Here is a 19861-nt window from a genome sequence, read left to right on the forward strand (position 1 = left end):
CGGACGTCAGAAGATGACGAGGAGTTGGTCTCACCTTACTCATTTATTAGAACGCAACAGTTACTGTTGGCCGTAACTACGCCAAAATAACAGTCTTACAGCTCTCCTCCCTAAAGAGCTCCCACACTCTTTTTATGCAAACACACAGGCTGTATTTGAAACCGCATACTACCGTACTGCCTACTACATACTGCGTTAGTATATACTGTATACTGCGTACTGAATGTGGGATTCAGTATGCTACTTCAGCAGACCGACGCCGTTCACACCGCAGTATGCAGTATGCAGTATGCAAGTTTCCCAGAATGCATTTCGTGGCGACCGGCAGCGGTAGTTGTAACACAGGAGCAAAGCTGTTTTATTTCCCGCTGTAGCGCTGTTATTATGTCACTTTATTACATTTTAATATTTTTTCATGCGAGAAAGTAACCGTTTAGATCCCCAATGTGCGGTTAGTTTACCCAAATGACGGCTGTTTAGTAATTTGCCTCGATGTTTTCGCAGAAGTGAAGCTCCGGAAGGAACGGGTCGTCTCAGAGGCAGCAGCCCGTCTCCAGAGATGTTCCGCCGGCCAACATGCGTCGTCGTCCCAGGGGAGACAGCAAGCCAGTTATCTTAACCGCTGTTTGTAGTGGACAGTATACAGTATAGCGCTGTCTCGGGAGCTCTGCATGTACAGAAATCACCAAATATTAATAAAAAAAAGTTTGAATTAACAGAGTACTTTTTTTCATTTCATATGTACAACAGCCTGGATTTCTATTGTACCTATATAGCTTTCGTCACAATAACCAAGTAGCCTATGCACTGTACTTATGTAAACAAATATAACAAATATAAACGCCGTACTGCTCCGGCGTTTTTTTTGTTTTTTTTCGTCCCAGCTCCGGCGTTTGTATTCCCCTGGAAACGCTCTCTTGCTAGGCTGGGTGAACCCTGCCTGAACTTCCGGGAAATTTGGATTTCGCTCGGCAGTTTAGGCTGGACACCCTCAGGCTTACTTTCGCTGTTACATTGCCAGAATCTTTGGCTCCAATCAGAAACGGCCATTCTCTCCTGGCACGCTCTGATTGGTTGTAGGACTATCCAATTGCGTACGGAGTCATTTGAACGATGCCCATTGATCCCGCCTCTTGAGCAGTAGAAACAAAGCGCAGCTTCCCCAGACTAATGTTCAATCTTAAAAGATTGACCTTAGTATGGTGAAAACCAGACTACTCTCTTGCTCCATCATTACTCGATTTATCCAGGCTCCAGCGCATTGCATTGTGGGAAACAGTAGGCAGAGTAGACTGGTCGGATGCATACTGGAAATATTCTCCGAATCAGTACGACATCCGGGAACTTTTCGCATACTGCAGATTTTGCTTTTGTTTGCATACTGCATACTGCATACTACATTTTGGCCAAATCAGTACGTACTAGCAGTATAGTATGCGGTTTCGAATACAGCCACAGTACTTCCTACATTCACCCCGCCTCCTTGCTTACTCATCCAACCACATACCTGTCTATACCAAACACATTCACTGACAGTCAGAAATCACAGAACTTTAGAACACAGAACACATTATAACAGTAACATTACTGCAGGGTCGCTACAATATACACCAATATATTTGATATAACGAAGGTGCTTAAGATGATCAGGATGATGGTGTTAATGACTGGCATTATGAGGATGTTGACAGTGATGATGAGGATGATGTGACGAAGATGATCTCGCATGCTTTTCCACGGGGCTCTGTGTTGTCAGTGCAGAACGGCTGCCTTTTGTACGGAGCTGAGAGAACAAGTTTCAAGGCAGGAGAGTGAATGAGCTCCAGCAGGGGGCGCAGTCACGCAGCGTAAAAGAGCACACAACACACACAGATAGACGGCAAGTTGATTCTTCTAAAGTCGTTGCACAATAAGTTGACTTTAGTTTAAAACCACTGTTAAATAAGAAAAAAGCTTCCATTGTAATTATTAATTATGATTCCAGACATATTTTGCATCCTTTCTCAACGAAATGAACCGATACCACTGATTAATCTGATCCATGCTGACATGATTAATTGTGCAGCCCTACATATAAACCACTATAGCTGTCCTTTCTTGAGGTTAGTGTGAGCTCTGCTGCCTTCCTGTCCGATGAAGTATTACAGAGATGAACTCTGAACCTCTGCCATCTTCTTTCTCCAGCCAGTTGCACTGACAACACGGAGTTGGCTTCTCTTCCTCTTTTACTCTTTCTCCCATTCCCTCTGCTTCCAACGTTATCCAATTATTTGTCTGCAGTTGGCTCTTTCTAGTTTCCCTTTGTGTCTTTTTGTCACTCTGGGTTTCTTCTGTATAATAATATTAATCCTCTAGTTCTCGGATTCTTCAGATGATTGCTCTGTTCTTTTACTTGCTACACGTGTTTCTATGACTTCAAGGAAATGTGTTAAGATGTTATCAATAAAATGATCATTTAAATAGAAAAGTGAATTCGTTTCTGTGTTTGCAAACATATCAGGTTGCAGCACAGCTTTGATGTGTGTTGATAGACGTCGGGACAAAACTCAATCTATGTTTCTGACCAGAATATTTGCTGAAAAGTGTCCCCACTCCGGCCCTGGACAGGAAACAAACAGCAGCTCTGCCTCACTTTTTAATATATATAAAATGTATATAGTTTTAATATATATTATTGGAAATGAGACTTCCTTCTGACATGTGGGATATGTGTGACGCTGTTAAAAGCCAGCTATACTTACTAAAACTTAATGGTGCCAACATGAACAACGTAACAATAATTTATTAGGAAATAAATTCACAAATTTGCTCAAATTCAAGGTTTTGTTGTTTTTATTTTTCTGCAATTTTCTGAAAACCATCAACAGATTAAATGACAATAGGAACAAACTTTAGTTGCAGCCCTAATCCACATAATCTTCAAGTGTATTACATGGACTTGTTACATTTTGTTGCACTTTTGGGCTGCTCTCATGTGGATTTTACCTGGAAGAGAAATATTATCAAGCAATATATGCAGAAGTTTCTACAGTTAAAGAAAAACAAATAAGGAGTTTGTTGGTATGCATGAAACTACAGTAATGTATAGAATATGTCTGACAATCAACAGTCACACTTGATTGAGAGAAAACATGGAGATTATTACATCAACATTCACCGTTTGGTCCATTCTGAACAGGAAATCATGTTTTATTTCAAATAAAACACTTTTTAAATCTGATTAAATGACGACCACCACTATAAAACCCTAATGAATCCCTGAGAGCTCAGCTTCCTCCCTGAACATCACAGAAACCTCACTTTCACACATTTTGATATCAGCAGTTTTAGCATCACCAGCCGGTCCAATACCAAACCAGGGGAAGAGTTTCTCAGTGAAAGTGTCTCTGTGAGTGCAGATGTGAGTCATGTCTTCAGGGTTGTAGAAAGACACCTGTCCCCCATCATAGTCCAGCTGGACTCTGATCCTCCGGAGACTCTTCTCCACTTTGACAGTCTTATTAGCTACATCAATGTATTCTCCATGGTAATATCTTAAACGCCAGATTACATACTTTGGTGTCACAGTTATCTCTCCCTTCCTGTCACATGACTCTTTAGCCAAACCCACAGACCAGTTAGGATGGTCTCCCACCTCCAGCTCCCAGCTGTGTTTCCCTGAGCTGAAGCCCTCAGAGCCCAGAACGGTGATATACTTAGTGTTTCTCTCTGGATTGTCAGGAAGCTGCAGGATTGTGTCTCCATGTCTCACCCTGGTCAGATCATCAGACAGACAGAGACCAGGGGATGCAGTGTTTGGGTCCAGAATGACAGGACTGAAGTGGACCACGTCCTTCATCTTCTCCCAGACCCTGAAGGACAGGTTGCCCAGATGTTTGGCCACATCTATCAGTGCTCCTGAGACCAGCTGTGGATCAGACCGTGAGCTCTGGACTCTGGTTCTGGTCTGAGTGGATTTATAACTGCTGAGGAACGGCACGTTGTGTTTCTGCAGGTCTTCTTCAACAGCAGAGATGCTGTCTGACAGAGAGGAGATCTGCTCCTGAATCACCTTCATCTCTCTGCTGATCCTCTTCCCCTTCTGCTCCTCTTCCTCCCTCAGAGCTGCCAGTCTGGACTCCTCTTCCTCTCTCAGGAACTGGTGGAGCTTGTTGAACTCTGCTCTGATCTGTCTCTCTGTGGACAACAGCTGCTTCTTGGAGTGTTCAATCATTTCACTGTATGTTTCCTCCACTTGTTTGTGTTTGTCCCTCTTGTCCTGCAGAGACTCCAAGTCAGATTTCAGCCGCTCCTTCAGGTCACTGACTGCTTGTTCTATAGGAACCAGCTTGTGACCCTGGTGGAGAGAAAACTCACAGACAGGACACACAGCTCGATCTTCGTCCTCACAGAACCAATACGGGACTTCTGGATGTTTATCACACACAACTTCCTCTTTCTCCTTTTCTTTTACCGTCTCAGGTGAAACATTATTCCGTCTCTCAGCAAAGGAGTCAGCCAGTCCCTTCAGGGTCAAGTTCACTGCCGGTTCACCGGTTGAGGACATTACTTTACAAACGGGACAGTTTTTGTTGTTCGCTTGTTCCCAGAATCCTTGCAGGCAGCTTGAACAGAAGCTGTGGTTGCAGCTCAGAGACACAGGATCTGTGAAAGTCTCTGAACACACATGGCAGTTCAGGAAACTTTCAAAAAGATCTCTCTCAGCCATTTCCTCTGGTGGGAATTATCCTTTAACAACAAGACTCACCAAATCTGTGTCCCTTTACGGATTACAATCCTTCTGTTGGGATCCTTCAACCTGGAATGGCGTCTCACTTCAGTAATGTCGAGTCACTTTTAAGTTTCACTTTCCATCTTAAAGTTAATAAACTGACATTTGATTGTGTCACCAGCAGATGGTGCTTTTTGATTTACTGTCAGATTTCACAGCAACTTTGCACATGAAGTGGCGTAACATTATTTTATTGATGTTTTATTGATTAAAACCATCAACAGATTAAATGACAATAGGAACACACTTTAGTTGCAGCCCTAATCCACACAATCTTCAAGTGTATTTGATGGACTTGTTACATTTTGTTGCACTTTTGGGCTGCTCTCATGTGGATTTTACCTGGAAGAGAAATATTATCAAGCAATATATGCAGAAGTTTCTACAGTTAAAGAAACACAAATAATGAGTTTGTTGGTATGCATGAAACTACAGTAATGTATAGAATATGTCTGACAATTGTTACGCCCGGCTCTGAGGCCGCAACAACACAAAGGGCAAGGCAGCGCGATGTAGCAAAAATACAATATTTATTGAGTTGACAACAAAGGAAATGTGCGATGGGGTGTGGGAGTGAGCGTCAGTGGTGTGTGCAGGTGTTTGAGTGGTATGCAGTATGTGTGGTGCATGTTGTCAGGTGCAGAGCATAACAAAAGAGGTGCAGCAGGTTGAAGGTCTCTGGGATGAGTTTGAGAGCGAGGCAGCCCCCGGCAGGGGTTTATATCAGCCAGCCAATCAGGGAACCATACACAGGCGCTTCCAGCCGGTCCGCAATCAGCAGCCTGTAAACACACCCACACAGCAGACACACCCACGCAGACACACACAGACAGGACACAGCCATAGGCTGGGGCCGTAACACCCCCCCCCCCCCCCCCCCATAAAGACAGGGTCCCACACGGAACCCTGGTAGCCCAAAAGGCCCAAGGGAAAGGGACACAGAAGCAGACGGCACCTGAAAAACATAAAACAGAAACCAACATGAGTACACAGCCAACAGGCTAATCACATGGAGCCCTTGACAAGGCGTCAGCCACCAGGTTATCACAGCCCTTGATATGGCGGATCTCAAGGCAAAAGGACTGCAACAACAGGGCCCAACGAATCAAGCGCTGGTTTGGACACTGTAAAGAATTTAGAAACGTCAAAGGGTTATGGTCAGTAAACACAACAACAGGCCCAGAGCTAACATAGACACTGAAATGCTGCAAAGCCAAAACCAAAGCCAGTGTTTCTTTTTCGATAACAGAATAATTCAACTGATGCTTGTTAAACTTCCGAGAAAAAAAACAAACAGGCCTATCCACTTCCAAGTCATCAGGTTGCATTAACACCGCTCCTGCCCCCACATAACTGGCATCTACCTCCACTTTAAAGGGCCTGTCCCACCGAGGAGCAGCCAAAACCGGAGCATTACAAATCAGGGACTTCACATTCTCAAATGCAGACTGACACGCAGGAGACCACTCAAACTTGACTTTACCCTTCAACAAGTTAGTAAGAGGCGCCACAACAGTTGAAAAGTTCCTACAAAAACAACGATAATACCCAACGAGCCCCAAGAACCTCATCAGTTCTTTCTTGGTTGTAGGAGGAACATAGTTATCAATAGCCTGCACCTTTGCTCGCACAGGACAGACTCTCCCTTGACCTACCACACGACCGAGATAGGTAACTGTAGCCTTCGCAAAGTCACATTTGGCCAGATTTACAGTTAAATGTGCGTGAGCCAAGCGGTCAAACAACTTCCCAATGCGGTCAAGGTGAACGTCCCATTCATCAGAATAAACCACGACATCGTCCAAATACACCGAACAACCCTCCAGACCACTCACAACCCCGTTCATGAGGCGTTGGAAGGTCGCCGGCGCATTTCGCAACCCAAAAGGCATTACCGAATAAGAATACAAACCCGTGGGTGTCACAAACGAGGCAATGTCTTTCGCTCTCTTCGACAATGGCACCTGCCAATACCCTTTGAGCAAATCAAATTTGCTCACAAATTTAGCTGACCCAACCTGGTCGACACAATCCTCCACACGGGGGAGGGGGAAACAATCTGGTTTTGTAACACTATTTACTTTACAAAAATCAGAACAAAATCTGGGCGTGTTATCTGATTTAGGAACAAGCAAGCAAGGTGAAGCCCAGGGGGAGCAAGATGGCTCCGCAATGTCATTCTCCAACATATACTTCACCTCGGCATCAAGAAACTTGCGCTTCTCTGGATGAACACGGTAAAACTTCTGCTTAATGGGCTTAGAATCTCCCACATCAATGTCATGTTCGATCAAATGTGTGCGTGTAGGTGTATCACTGAACAAACATGTATAACTCTTTATCAGACTGACCAACTGTGCGCGTTTAGAAACCTCTAAATGACTAAACAAACCATCTAAATTCTGCAAAGTCTCAGAATTCTTGAGCCGACCATAAAGTATAGCATCATCAGGGCCTGGGACGCCGTCCCCTCCCTGCTCTGCCACCACAGGGGATGAAGAAGCAGACACACAGGCAGGATGGACATCCGACAGCTGCACCACCTCACTGGCCTCCTGCACACGAACACAGTAGGGTTTCAACAAATTCACATGACACAGTTGAGTAGAAGACCTACGATCTGGAGTAGCAACCAGGTAATTCAGGTCAGACAACTTCTTTACCACAGAGTAAGGACCAAAAAACTTAGCTTGAAAAGGGGATGTTACAATGGGCAACAGAGCCAAGACCTGATCCCCTGGGAGAAAAACACGGTTCTCAACCCCACGGTCATAATGTTTTTTCATTTTGCTCTGCGCACCCCCCAATTTACTCTTAGCTACTTCCTGAGCCCTATACAACCTGTAGCGAAAACCATACACATACTCCAGAAGATTCTGAGGAGGCTCCTCCTCCTTCCAATTGTCACGCAAGAGGGCCAAAGGGCCCCGAACAGTATGACCAAACACAAGGTCGTTGGGACTAAACCCTATGCTCTCCTGAACGACTTCCCTAGCGGCCAACAACAGCCATGGTAAGCCCTCTTCCCAATCACTTGACATTTCAACACAATACGCATGCAACATTGATTTCAGAGTCTGGTGAAATCTTTCCAGAACGCCTTGACTTTGCGCGTGGTAGGCAGAGGCCTGATTATGCTTGACCCGCAACTGTTTCAGGACCTGGGAAAACAGATGAGAAGAAAAATTAGACCCCTGGTCGGACTGAATGACTCTAGGAACACCAAAAACTGACATAAACTGCGACAAAGCACGCACCACAGACCTGGCCGTGATCGTGCGCAGCGGGTAAGCTGCTGGATACCTTGTGCTCTGGCCCATCACTGTGAGTAAATAACAAACTCCTGACCTCGAAGGTGGCAAGGGCCCCACACAATCAATGACAAGGTGCTCAAATGGCTGACTTAAAGCACGTATTGGGACCAAAGGAACAGGCTTGAGGGTCTGATTAGGCTAACTGGTGACCTGACACACATGACATGATTTTATATAGTCCGACACATCCCTCTTCAACCGGGGCCAGAAGAAATACCTCAGGATGCGGTCATATGTCTTCCTGACGCCCAAGTGACCACTCTCGTCATGGGAAATCTGCAACACCAAGCTGCGAAACTTAGAGGGAACAACAACTTGCAACACAGGATCCCCAACAAAGGTTTCCCACTGCGGCACCCATTTCCTCATCAACACCCCATTAGCAACAAAATAACACTGCATGATTTTCCACCTCACCAACAGGGCAAACCGACTCCAGCAACGCCTTGAGGGAGGGATCCGTCTGCTGCTGCTCCACCAACTCACTACAAGAGACAGACCAAGGGACATCAGGACATGTTACATCATTCTGTAGTGAACCGTCAGCCTCTGCTGCGGAACTCTCATCATCTTGCGCGCGCGCCATGGCACGCGTCACAGCGCATGCAGTAAATACTAGGGGTGTCACGATTCTCCAAATACTCGATTCGATTTGATTTTCGATTTTAGGGTCACGATTCGATTCGATTCTCGATTTTTTTCTTTTTCTTACAGCACAGATGCCTATGCCATTTTCAGACTAGTCTAGTCTACGATCATTGGTTTTATTCATCAAATTTTGTACAGTAAATCTTATTTCAAAAGTTGGGCTACATATAAGTGATGCAATTTCCATAATGTATCACATTAGGCACTAATGGTCAAATTTAAATTATTTATTTGCAATATAAAAGTAACAATCTTGTTTTCAACAACAAAAACAAACAACAATGAGAGGTCACAGAGGTGCCTGGCTGCCATCTAGTGACTCTTTTTTGGTTACAGCAAACTACTTTTAAAATGATAAAGGTGCTCAGACCCCTCACAACTTTTTCTTTAACGTCTTCATACATGGAGGGAACCACTTTTGTTGTAAGATGCGACCTGCTGGGCATACTGTAGCGTGGCTCAAGTACGCTAATTAAATGTTTAAATCCCGTGTTTTCCACCACCGAGTAACGGGGCGTACCCACCAAACGCGATGAAACTTCATCGCGCGACAAGATTACATGTAAAGTCAATGCAAAGACGCGATTAGACGCTTCATCGCGCCGGGCGACGCGATGGACGCGATAGCGCGGCGCGATGGACGCGAAAAATCGCTTCATCGCTTCATCGCGCCATCGCTTCATCGCGCCATCGCGCCATCGCTCGAGTTGAAATAATTGAACTTTTGCGGCGAATTCGCGTGAAGACGCGCCGCGACAGCCTATCAGCGTTGAGATCGTCACCGACGTGCTGACGTACGGACGTCCTGGTGTTCCCTCGCTTTTTGCCACAATATTTATATATTATATTATATTATATATTGCCCATAATCAAAGTTGGGGGGCGCACGCACGCGCGCGTGCACACACACACACACACACACATACATACATATCAATCCCAGCTCTTTCACACACAGAGATCTTTTTTTTTGCGATTGTTTATCACTGGGGCTTATGGCCGGCAATGAAGCACCAGTTCTGGGCAGAGCAGCAGCTAAACCTCCCGGTCCTGTACCGGTCGGAGTCTTGCTAACTACAGTGAATATTGATTGATTTTGACAAACCGATAAACTTAAACTCTCTCTATCACTGGGTAACAACGAGCTTATGGCCGGCTATGAAGCACCAGTTCTGGGCAGAGCAGCAGCTAAACCTCCCGGTCCTGTACCCTGGTTAGCAGGTCTTCAAACTGGGCAACAGTCAGCCTGAAGTACCGCTGGAACCGGCCGTCGTCCAGGCGCAGCTCCTGCAGGAGACGGTGGAACTCGCCGAGCTCACGCCGCCTCCGTAGGGTAGCATGCACCCAGAACCGACGTCGGCGCCTAGCCCGCAGACGAAGCTGGGAACTTCTCCAGAGTAGATACAGTGCAGCGATGGTGGTTATCTCAGCCATGATCGACGAGAGAATGAAATGGCGGAAGAAATGTTGTTGTTTGGGCGAGCTCGACGCGATGCCGCGATGAGGCGTTTTTTGGCATATTGGACCGGCGTCAAAACTGGAGCGTCTAGCGCGACGCGATTTCATTTGTCGCGCGATTAAATCGCGTTCATCGCGTTTGGTGGGTACGCTCCGTAAGGCTGCAGGTCTGCTGCTATAAATAGCCCTATAGCGCTAGTTATAGCTTTTGCGCGAGCTGAGGTCTGTGGAAGTTTTATTGCAAACGAGGATTGAATAGTTGGCTGGACCAGTGATGGTGCTTTCCCAGCTGTCAAATCTACATCTTTGTGATGCCGGCGAATGTGTCCTGCCATGTTCGTAGTGTTTCCCGTGGCCGGGTATGGTACACGCGCATAGCATATCTTACACACTGTGGTCTTCTTGTCAACAACGCGAACGTCGTCGACATAACTCACCGGGAACGCAAAGTATTTCCATACATGTGATTTAAGAGAAGCAGGAGCTGCTTCAAGCTCCGGTGCCGCGTCTCCTCTTTCATCTGCACTCGCCATCGTGTCATAACCTGCAGGATAGGTAACTAGCGGCGTCGGCTACAATGTGCTGCGTCATTTGCGTAACTTTGCGTAGTGTGCGTAGCTTTGCACACGGGGGGAGGGGGGATCGTCGATCCTCTCTTTGACTTCGATGCTCGAGATCGTGACGTCATTTCGATCGATTTCGATGAAAAATCGAAATCGTGACACCCCTAGTAAATACATCAGGGAACTCCCTCTCGTTCTTATCAGGGTCACTGCTAACGAGGGGCACCGGAACCACAATAGGAGGGGGCACATCAGCCCACACTCTACTACCGCATATATCATTACCCAAAATCACCTCGATTCCATCTAGAGGCAACGCCGGTCGCACACCAACCACCACTTCACCCTGAAACAGATCACAAGACAACATCATTTTGTGCTGAGGCACACGCAAAACTTTCAATCCCATCCCAAGCACAGGGATAAACGACCCAGTGTAGGTCGCATCTGAAAACGGTAAGACTGATGTCAAAATGAAAGAATCAAAAGCGGCAGTATCTCGCAATATCTTCACGCGCACACACTCGTCCCCACCTACCAGAGAAACAACACCTTCACTGATAAAAGGCTCAAAAGAGTTAAGCCCCACACCGGCCACCTGAGGCCCCGCCTCACCATCTGCCGGTAACCCCTCCAAGACCGGCGCAACAAGCATTGCCGGCTTGGGGGAAAAACTGGACTCTGTGTGCTTAGGCCTGGACTTTAACGCATAACAATCACGCCTCCAATGGCCCCGCTTGTGACAGAAACTACACACTTTATCAGACTCACGTGCACCATGATCGTTCCTCTGCTGCTCGGCTGGTCTTACATGTCGGCCAGACCACGAACTGCCGCCGGACGAAGTGTCCCTGAACCCGCCACCGCGAGCCACAGAAGCACCCCCCCCCGTGCGTCAGCACATAGTCATCGGCCAAGGCAGCGGCCTCGGCTGCCGTCTTAACCTTGCGCTCACTTATGTAAGTCGCAATGCGCTCCGACACCGAGCTCTTAAACTGCTCCAAAATAGCCAGCTCTCGCAGATCATCAAACGATTCAACTTCCGCAGCAACACACCAGCGATCAAAATGAGTGGACAAGTCACGTACAAACTCCATGTGTGACTTCTCACCTCTCCTCCACGTCCTAAACCGCTGGCGGTACGCCTCAGGAACCAGCTCAAACGCCTTCAGAATAGCTGACTTTACCAGTGCGTAGCTCCCACACTCAATGCTACTCAAGGACGAATACGCCTCCTGGGCCCTGCCGGTTATCACACACTGCAACAACAACGTGCGCGTGGCCTCAGACCACCCCCGTGCATCCCCCAGACGCTCAAACATGAGAAAAAACGTCTCCGGATCACGCTCATTAAATTTAGGCACAAGTCTCAAATCACTCAAATCACTACCTGTACCAGTCCTTACCGGACTCCCCCCAAACACAGAGGATCCACCAGGTAACACATCAGCCGCGGCTGCTTTTCCCTCACGAACCAACTGCAGCTGCTGCCTCTGCAGCTCCAGCTTCGCAAACTCAGTCTCCTGCTTCATCTTCTCCACAGACAATTCCCTGTCTGCTTTCTCTGCCTCTAACTTCAGACGCAGCTCCAGCAACTCCTTCTGCTGCTCGAAAGACAACGCAGGACCAACACCAGGACCCGCCACAAGCGGAAACGAGTCCTCACACACAGAAGCACTGACTCCCTTCCCTGCGTCCAAAATCTCCATTTTACACAACTCCACCTTTAAATTGGCCCGAACGCCCTCTTTTACGCGTCTGTCCCCAACATCGACCTTGTCAAAGTCAGCCAATTTAACCAACTGCTCCCTTGAGCACTCGTCCAGCAACTGCCCAGACGGCCTCGCTACAAACGCCTTCACCAACTCATCCATCGAGAGGGAAAAAAAAACACACGGAGAAAAAATTAAGTGTCGGACTCACCTGTGCGCTTCACGGCCTTCAGCCTCAAGTCGGAGTTCCCCGCTAGCTATCTGCCTAACCAGACTCTTACTACCTAACTCCCCCCTAGTCTTCATGGGGCGTAGCGGCGGGTATTTATGCACCTAGCGCCCGCTGGCACGCAAGCGGCACCCAGTAAACTGACCACCGCCCCGTAACCACGAGCAGTGCTCCCGAGCAAATTAAGGGAAAAGGGAAAGGGAAGCTCTCAACCACCGTACCCCAACACTAACAACCCCCCACGACGAATCCCAAAGGGGAGACGCCGCTATACCTACCAGGAAAACTCCGACAAAACAATGCACACACACCTTGTCCAACACTCACCTTTCTCCGCTTCCACCATGACCCATCTCGCACGAATGAATGAATGAATCAGCTGTCGAACAAACACACCTGCTCCTGACGCACACACTGCATGCGCGGCAACACAACCAACACCATATATGGACAAATACTAACCATATCGCACCAACGCCACGCGCCGCCAATTACCCACACAGCAGTATCCAACTGCTGCGCTCACACAGACGTCCCTGGCGAAATACATACCCACCAGGCAACCAATCCATTAGACGCCCAGCAGGTTCAAAAGGACGGACGAGCCCCCAACTTGTTACGCCCGGCTCTGAGGCCGCAACAACACAAAGGGCAAGGCAGCGCGATGTAGCAAAAATACAATATTTATTGAGTTGACAACAAAGGAAATGTGCGATGGGGTGTGGGAGTGAGCGTCAGTGGTGTGTGCAGGTGTTTGAGTGGTATGCAGTATGTGTGGTGCATGTTGTCAGGTGCAGAGCATAACAAAAGAGGTGCAGCAGGTTGAAGGTCTCTGGGATGAGTTTGAGAGCGAGGCAGCCCCCGGCAGGGGTTTATATCAGCCAGCCAATCAGGGAACCATACACAGGCGCTTCCAGCCGGTCCGCAATCAGCAGCCTGTAAACACACCCACACAGCAGACACACCCACGCAGACACACACAGACAGGACACAGCCATAGGCTGGGGCCGTAACACAATCAACAGTCACACTTGATCGAGAGAAAACATGGAGATTATTACATCAACATTCACCGTTTGGTCCATTCTGAACAGGAAATCATGTTTTCTTTAAAAAAAAAACATTTTTAAATCTGATTAAATGACGACCACCACTATAAACCCCTAATGAATCCCTGAGAGCTCACCTTCCTCCCTGAACATCACAGAAACCTCACTTTGACAGATTTTGATATCAGCAGTTTTAGCAGGGGTGGCGGGATTAATCGATGGATTGCACTGCAAACAGTTTTATTGAGGGTTTGACTTGCAATCAGCTCCTCTGTACTTTGCTCGTCTGCCATTGGCTGCCTTCACATTTGTCTCGCTCCTATTGGTCAGACCAGGATATTAAAGAGAACAGGCCATCGGTTTGGTGAGTAGTCCTCAGGTTTCTATTTATTTTTAATATTTATTTATTTATTTTAGTGGATATTATTAGCGTGCTTTTCTCTCTTTTTTTGTTTTTCAATTCAATTCAATTCAATTTTATTTATAGTGTCAAATCACAACAGAAGTCATCTCAGGACACTTAACACATTGAGCAGGACTAGAATACGCTCAAAATTTGAAGAGTCAACACAATTTCAAATTCCCAACATCACCCAGGGGCAAGCGTTACAGCGACAGTGGCGAGAAAAAACTGCCTTAATAGGCTTTTAGGCAGAAATCTCGTGCAGCCCAGGCCCTTGGGTTCCAACTGCATTTGGTGTTGGTAGTATGGTAGTAGTAGCATTAACAGTAGTGGTGGTATTAACAGAAGCAATAGTATCAACAGTAGTAGTCCATGGCAGTAGGCACAGCTACGCCGAGATGGATTCATCCCAACCACGTCGCCGTAAACCAGAAAGCAGGAGTAGTTGAGCAGTCACACAGCGGGCAGGTGGAGCTACAATGTGGTGTTTCCAGCATCAGGCCAGTTAGCAGTCTGCATCGGTCAGGACCTCAGTGGACTCTGCTGGACCAGAAAGCATAGCCAGAGTAGTCAAGTTAGTGACAGTAGAGATGCCGATTTTAGTCAATTACTTTAATTAAAAATACAGGCGGTAAGAGGCAAACAAGACCACAACATCGGTGCAGTCCGGATCAGGTTCCACCACGGTCCAGGGAGACCTGCTAGGCAAGAGGGCACAGGGACTCCGGGGGAACATACACAGTGAGAGAGAGAGAGAGCGCGCGCGCGCGCGTGAGAGAGAGAGAGAGAGAGGGAGGGGGGCTCAGTGTGTCACTATAATCCCCCAGCAGTCTAGGCCTATAGCAGCTTAACCAAGAGCTGGCTCAGGGCAAACCTGAGCCAGCCCTAGCTATAAGCGGTGTCAAAGAGAAAGGTTTTAAGCCTACTCTTAAATGTGGGAACAGTGTCTGCCTCACGAACCAGAACCGGAAGACGGTTCCACAGAAGAGGAGCTTGATGGCTGAAAGCTCTGGCCCCTGTTCTAATTTTGGAGACTTTAGGAACTACAAGTAACCCTTTATTCTGAGAGCGTAGTGCTCTAGGAGGACAGTAGGGTTTAATGAGCTCTTTAAGATATGATGGTGCCAGTCCATTAAGAGCCTTGTAAGTGAGGAGAAGGATTTTAAATTCTATTCTGGATTTTAATGGCAGCCAGTGCAGAGAAGCTAATACAGGAGAAATGTGATCCCTTCTTCTGGTTTTAGTCAGAACACGAGCTGCAGCATTCTGAACCAGCTGGAGAGATTTAAGAGATTTATTAGAGCAGCCTGATAATAAAGAATTACAATAGTCCAGCCTTGAGGTAACAAATGCATGGACGAGTTTTTCTGCATCTTTTTGAGACAGCATTGGCCTAATTTTAGTAATGTTACGCAGGTGAAAGTAGGCTGTCCTCGTGGTTTGTTTAATATGCGAGTCAAAGGACAGGTCCTGATCAAAGATAACTCCAAGGTTTCTTACAGTAGTATTTGAGGCGATGGCAATCCCATCAATAGTCGCTATATCTTTAGACAGCGAGCTTCGGAGGAGTTTAGGCCCAAGTACAATAACTTCCGTTTTATCGGAGTTTAACATCAGGAAATTGCAGGTCATCCAGGATTTTATGTCATCAACACATGCCTGGAGTTTAACTAGCTGATTGGTTTCTTCAGGCTTGATCGATAGATATAACTGAGTATCATCAGCATAGCAATGGAAGTTTATAGAGTGTCCTCTAATAATGTTGCCTAAAGGAAGCATATATAAGTTGAAAAGAATTGGTCCGAGCACAGAACCTTGAGGAACACCGTATTTAACTTCAGTGTGCCTGGAGGATTTTTCATTGACATGCACAAACTGAGATCGATTGGATAAATAGGACTTAAACCAGCTTAATGCGTTTCCTTTGATGCCAATTCATTTTTCCAGTCTACATATTAGAATCTCATGGTTAATGGTGTCAAATGCAGCACTAAGATCTAGCAGAACAAGTACAGAAACCAGTCCTTTGTCAGAAGCAATAAGAAGGTCATTTGTAATTTTTACAACAGCTGTCTCTGTGCTATGATGTACTCTAAATCCTGACTGGAAGTCCTCAAGTAGACTGTTATTGTTGAGAAAGTCACACAGTTGATTGGCGACTACTTTCTCAAGGATCTTAGAGAGAAAAGGAAGATTTGATATTGGTCTGTAGTTTGATAAAACCCCTGGATTAGGCTTCTTAAGAACAGGTTTAATTACAGCTACTTTAAATGACTGTGGCACATAGCCTGTTAATAAAGACACATTGATCATATCTAATAGCGACGCGCTAACTAAGGGTAAGACTTCTTTCAGCAGCCTGGTTGGTATCGGGTCTAGGAGACAGGTTGAAGGTTTAGAAGAAGAGATCATTGACGTTAGTTGGTTTAGGTTGATTGGAGAAAAGCAGTCTAAATATATATCAGGTCTTAATGCTAGTTCTAGAACTCCTGAGTTTGAGGGTAACGTGGTTCCAATTGAAGGCAAGATGCAAGTAATTTTGTCACGGATTGCTAGAATTTTATCATTAAAAAAGTTCATAAAGTCGTTACTACTAAGATCTCTAGGAATGCATGGCTCAGTAGAGCTGTGACTCTTTGTCAGCCTGGCTACAGTACTGAAAAGAAATCTAGGGTTGTTTTTATTTTCCTCTATTAAAGATGAGTAGTAGGCTGCTCTGGCATTACGGAGAGCCTTCTTATACGTTTTAAGACAGTCCTGCCAAACTAGGCGGGATTCTTCTAGTTTGGTGGAGCGCCAGATGGTTTCAAGTTTACGCAGTTTTTGTTTTAATTTACGAGTTTGGGAGTTATACCAGGGAGCTAACTTCCTATGCTTTATAGTTTTCTGTTTTAGCGGAGCAACAGAGTCGAGAGTCGTTCGCAGTAGGCTTCCAGATTCATCTATAAGAGAATCGATCTGGGAGGGACTAAGATTAGCATAAAAGTCCTCCGTTTCATTAAGACATGGAAGTGAACTCAAGACTGGCGGAATTACTTCCTTAAACTTAGCTACTGCTCTATCCGATAGACACCGAGAGTAGTAGCTTTTTCCTAGAGGAGTGAAGTCCAGCAACAATAATTCAAAGGTTATCAAGTAATGGTCAGATAAAGAAGAATTTTGAGGAAAGATTATTAAGTTTTCGATTTCAACGCCATAAGATAAGACGAGGTCGAGAGTGTGGCTATGACAGTGAGTCGGTTTATGTACACTCTGACTGAAGCCAATAGAATCTATTAAGGAAGTAAATGCTACACTAAGGCTGTCATTTACAACGTCCACATGGACATTAAAATCCCCCACAATGATTACTTTATCTGATTTAAGGACTAAACTTGATAGCAACTCAGAGAATTCAGATAGGAATTCAGAGTATGGACCAGGAGCACGATACACAATAACAAACAGAATTGGCTGCATTGTTTTCCAGTTTGAGTGCGAAAGGCTGAGAATCAGACTCTCAAATGAGTTATAGTTTAGTTTTGGCTTAGGATTGATTGACAGGCTTGAATCAAAAATGGCTGCAACTCCTCCTCCACGTCTGCTGCCTCGAGATATATGAGTATTAATATGGCTGGGAGGACTAGCTTCGTTTAAGCAAACATAGTCTTCGTCACGCAGCCAGGTTTCAGTCAGGCAGAATAAATCAATATGATTATCTGATATTAAGTCGTTGACTAATACTGCTTTGGATGAGAGAGATCTAATGTTTAAGAGCCCACATGTAATTCTCTTATTTTGTTTTACTACATCGGAAGTGCTAATTTTTATTAGGTTTTCATGTGAAAACTCTCTTCTGTTTGACCTTATTAATTTGGTTGGTCAGGGGACAGACACCGTTCTTATGTGGTTTTGGTTTTGGGTGGGTGACTGCTCTAAAGGAGGCGCAGAGAAGTGTGTAAGACTGCAACTCTGCTTCCTGGTCTCAACACTGGTTTGTCATGTTCTAGGACTACCAATGAGATCAGCGATGTTTCTAGATAGGAGAGCAGCTCCATCCAAAGTGGGGTGGATGCCATCTCTCCTGATCAGACCAGGTTTTCCCCAGAAAGGCTGCCAATTATTAACGAAGCCCACATCGTTATCTGGACACCACCTCGACAGCCAGCGGTGGAAAGATGACATGCGGCTATACATGTCATCACTAGTAAAGTTTGGCAGGGGACCAGAGAAAACTACGGAGTCCGACATCGTTTTTGCATATTCACACACCGAGCCAACATTAATTTCAGTGACCTCCGATTGGCGTAATCGGGTGTCATTAACGCCGACGTGAATAACAATCTTACTGTATTTACGTTTATCCTTAGCCAGCAGTTTCAATTGAGCTTCGATGTCGCCCGCTCTGGCCTCTGGGACACATTTGACTATGGTTGCTGGTGTCGCTATTTTCACGTGTCTCACTATGGAGCTACCAATGACCGGAGTTGGCTTCTCAGCTGGTGTGTCGCTGAGTGGGGAAAATCGATTGGACACGTGAACATGGTGGTTAACCGTGGGCTTCGGTTTAGAACTATGCCTCCTTCGGACATTCACCCAAAAAAAAAGAAAGTGAACTACATTTATTACATGTACCGTTATCAGTAAAGGAGGCAGAGTAGTAGCTAAACATCAGACACACCGGGCAGGAGAGAAGAGAAGGAGGACAGGGAAAGAGAGAAGCCATCGTAGCCGCTAGGCTAGCAGTTGCGCTAAAGTAGCAGTTTTCCTACTGTACAGCTTGTGCACTCGCGCAAATTTGTTATTGTTCAGAGGGAGTCTACTCCATGTAAAACATGACTGTTTTTAAAGGGATATTATACCCAATTTGCATCCTGCATGTGTTTTTCTCACTCGTTTTTTGGTGTTTTCCTTTTGATTTGGTTTCTCATTTTCTACTGAATGCTGTTAGACTCGACCTTTCTGTCTATTTTCTCAGCTTTTTAAGTGCATATAAACCAATATATTTGATATAATGAAGGTGCTTAAGATGATCAGGATGATGGTGTTAATGACTGGCATTATGAGGATGTTGACAGTGATGATGAGGATGATGTGATGAAGATGATCTCGCATGCTTTTCCACGGGGCTCTGTGTTGTCAGTGCACAACGGCTGCCTTTTGTACGGAGCTGAGAGAACAAGTTTCAAGGCAGTTCAGAGTGAATGAGCTCCAGCAGGGGGCGCAGTCACGCAGCGTAAAGAGCACACAACACACACAGATAGACGGCAAGTTGATTCTTCTAATGTCGTTGCACAATAAGTTGACTTTAGCGTAAAATCACTGTTAAATAAGAAAAAAGCTTCCATTGTAATGATTAATTATGATTCCAGACATATTTTGCATCCTTTCTCAATGAAATGAACCGATGCCACTGATGAATCTGATCCATGCTGACATGACAGTATATGATTAATTGTGCAGCCCTACATAGAAACCACTATAGCTGTCCTTTCTTGAGGTTAGTGTGAGTTCTGCTGCCTTCCTGTCCGATAAAGTATTACAGAGATGAACTCTGAACCTCTGCCATCTTCTTTCTCCAGCCAGCGACTAAGTTGCACTGACAACACGGAGTTGGCTTCTCTTCCTCTTTCACTCTTTCTCCCATTCCCTCTGCTTCCAACTTTATCCAATCATTTGTCTGCAGTTGGCTCTTTCTAGTTTCCCTTTGTGTCTTTTTGTCACTCTGGGTTTCT

At 45.8% G+C, this 19861-nt stretch overlaps 1 protein-coding gene across 1 annotated transcript; it reads right to left on the bottom strand.

Moving 5' to 3' along the window:
- Window positions 1-2946: 2946 nt before the first annotated feature.
- Window positions 2947-4814, bottom strand: LOC311023150 (zinc-binding protein A33-like). Its single transcript, XM_084024831.1, has one exon. It carries the CDS (start codon window positions 4706-4708, stop codon window positions 3248-3250), a length of 1461 nt encoding a protein of 486 aa, XP_083880957.1. The 5' UTR covers window positions 4709-4814; the 3' UTR covers window positions 2947-3247.
- Window positions 4815-19861: the final 15047 nt, after the last annotated feature.

This window comes from Eutrigla gurnardus, assembly GCF_963514095.1.
Source record: "Eutrigla gurnardus genome assembly, chromosome: 13".
NCBI classification, from domain to species: domain Eukaryota; kingdom Metazoa; phylum Chordata; class Actinopteri; order Perciformes; family Triglidae; genus Eutrigla; species Eutrigla gurnardus.

Excerpts from the sequence above, each read along its gene's own strand:
- LOC311023150 (XM_084024831.1), bottom strand. The coding sequence starts at position 4,708 with ATGGCTGAGAGAGATCTTTTTGAAAGTTTCCTGAACTGCCATGTGTGT.